The 2450-nt window shown below is 40.7% G+C and overlaps 1 gene segment (V, D, J or C); it reads left to right on the top strand.

Moving 5' to 3' along the window:
• The first annotated feature begins 1679 nt into the window (after positions 1-1679).
• LOC118238725 lies at positions 1680-2132 on the top strand. The segment is given in 2 exon segments: positions 1680-1722; positions 1822-2132. Coding segments are annotated over 2 exon segments (354 nt in total).
• The last annotated feature ends 318 nt before the right edge of the window (positions 2133-2450 follow it).

Raw genomic sequence — 2450 nt, 5'->3', positions numbered from 1 at the left:
TTGGTCACAGCTTGTGCTTGTTTTGTGCATGCTGTCATAATCTCTGTGAATTCATATATGAATCAGTTCTGATGTGTCTGGAAGATACACTTTTGTTGGAGTTATCTACCTGTGGTGATATATTATTTATGATGTAATAAATCCATTAGATTTTAAAATACAAAACTAGCACAGACCACAAGCCATGTAGTGGTGACACACATCTTTAATTCCAACAGCCATATTAGTTACCCATAGAAGCCAAGCAGTGGTGGCACACACCTTAATCCCTGGAACCAGGAGACAGAGGCAGAAGGATCTCTGTAAGTTCAAGGCCACTATGGGCTACAGGAGAGTGAATCAGGCTAAAGAGTATCAGATCTCAGGCCTTTAATCCCAGGACTTGGGATAACATTCACTAGGCAGGTGGAGACAGGAGTGTTATAGCTGGACAGAGAAAGGAATATAAGGCAGGAGAAGTCAGGAACTCAGGATTGCAGCCTGAAGCCTGGTGGAGAGAAATTCAGACTTCATTGTACTCTGAGGATTCTCGAGACAGGATTGCCTATTCAGCTTGGTAGAGGTAAGAGCTACTGGCCTGGCTGCTTTGCTTTTCAAATCTTCAGCTGGAACCCCTATATCTGTATCTTTCTACATCTTCTTCTGCAAATTCCCTGACTCTAGAGGAGAGAGGTTTCACAAGGAAAATTCATGCATTACATCTTTCTTAAACATGGATACACTATAGCATAATTCAGCAAGCCCCACCTATGCTCCCTCTTGTTCTTTCCCAGTATCACTAATGAGTTCTTCTATCTTGATTCATTATTTTTGCATAAATTTTTGGCTGTTCCCATTTCTGAAAATCCATCCAACTAAACATGTGCCAATTGGATATGATTTCTATGTCAGATAAGTAATAGGCAGATTTTCATGAATTTCCTTGGAAGCACACAGTCTTTCCTCACTGATCTTCATTGATCCTAAATCGATGACAAACTTTCTTTTACATTCTAGTTTGTGCTCTTTCTGTAATTTTTGTTTTGTTTTGCTTTGTAATTTTATAAAATTTTACATGTCTAATATATTAAGAGAGTTGTGCAGCATAGTATTTCCTTTCTAGACATCAATATTCATCAGTATGTCTCTATGAGTCAGTCTGCTGAGGAAATATGGAAATGGGTGGCTTCCTGTGCAATCTAAGTAGCCACTCATTGAGGTTATATCTGTGTTGTCAGCCTTCATGACAGAAACCCTTGGATAAAGAGTTCCTCATGAATTCATTTCTACATACTATGTCTAGAGCAGGCAAGACCTTCTGACCTTAATCAGAAAGTTTTTGATGATTACAGTCTGGGATAAGTCATGTGGACACAGACACAATAGACCTCAATAGGCTCAGTGGGGATTTATAGGATCCTCTGAAGATTCTGGACACTGAGCTAAGAATACAAATATCTATCACTTTATTAATTTCTGTTAAGGATTCAACAGTTTCAGCAGCTGGTGGCACTGTGGTCCCTTGGGCATCTTCACTCAGGAAGTGATACCCAGACATTTGAGGGCACACTCACATAAGAATAGATTTGGTTGGCCAAGAAAAATTTGCATGAAGGGTCCCTTCAGTTCTCTGAGAATTGTTGAAAGATAAGAGAGACCTAACCATAACTGTCTCAGCACATCTCATCAGTGACTACACTATGGCCTGGATTCCTATTCTCCTCTTCTTCCTTCATTGCACAGGTCAGGAGTTGTCTGCAGCCTGATCTTAGTTCAGGGACATCCAGACACATTCTCCTCTGTTCTCTCACCTCAGTACATAATGTGTTTCTCTGTTTTCAGGGTCTTTCTCTCAACTAGAGCTGACTCAGTCACCCTCTGCCTCTGCCTCCCTGGGAAACTCGGTCAAAATTACCTGTACCCTGAGTAGTCAGCACAGCAACTATTACATAGATTGGTACCAGCAACATCCAGACAAGGCTCCTAAGTATGTGATGTATGTTAATAGCGATGGAAGCCATGGCAAGGGAGATGGGATCCCTGATCGCTTCTCTGGCTCCAGCTCTGGGGCTCATCGCTACTTAAGCATCTCCAACATCCAGTCTGAAGATGAAGCTGACTATTTCTGTGGTTCAGGAGATAGCAGTGTGTAACCACAGTAAACTATATTAATGAGGAAGCAGGGCAGGAACTGTGTTGCTGTATTGCTACCAGTTTGTCATATAGTAGTGAGTAAGAATATCTGTAGTACTTAGCTATCACATTCATGGATGTTTTCTGCTTAATACTGAGGGAATAGATTGTAGATTTAGCACTTCCTACTGAACTCCTGGAGAAATAGGTGAAAAGGCCAGGGATTGTATAGAATGCAATGCTTTGTAATAATGACGAATATGATAAAGTAAAAAGTAGTGTGCACACTGGTGAGGCTCTCAATGTTACCTCATCAAAATAATAGGAATGACTATTAT

The sequence above is a fragment of the Cricetulus griseus genome, chromosome 4 (assembly GCF_003668045.3).
Source record: "Cricetulus griseus strain 17A/GY chromosome 4, alternate assembly CriGri-PICRH-1.0, whole genome shotgun sequence".
Lineage (NCBI taxonomy): Eukaryota > Metazoa > Chordata > Mammalia > Rodentia > Cricetidae > Cricetulus > Cricetulus griseus.
This window is presented reverse-complemented; position numbering and strand designations above follow the sequence as displayed.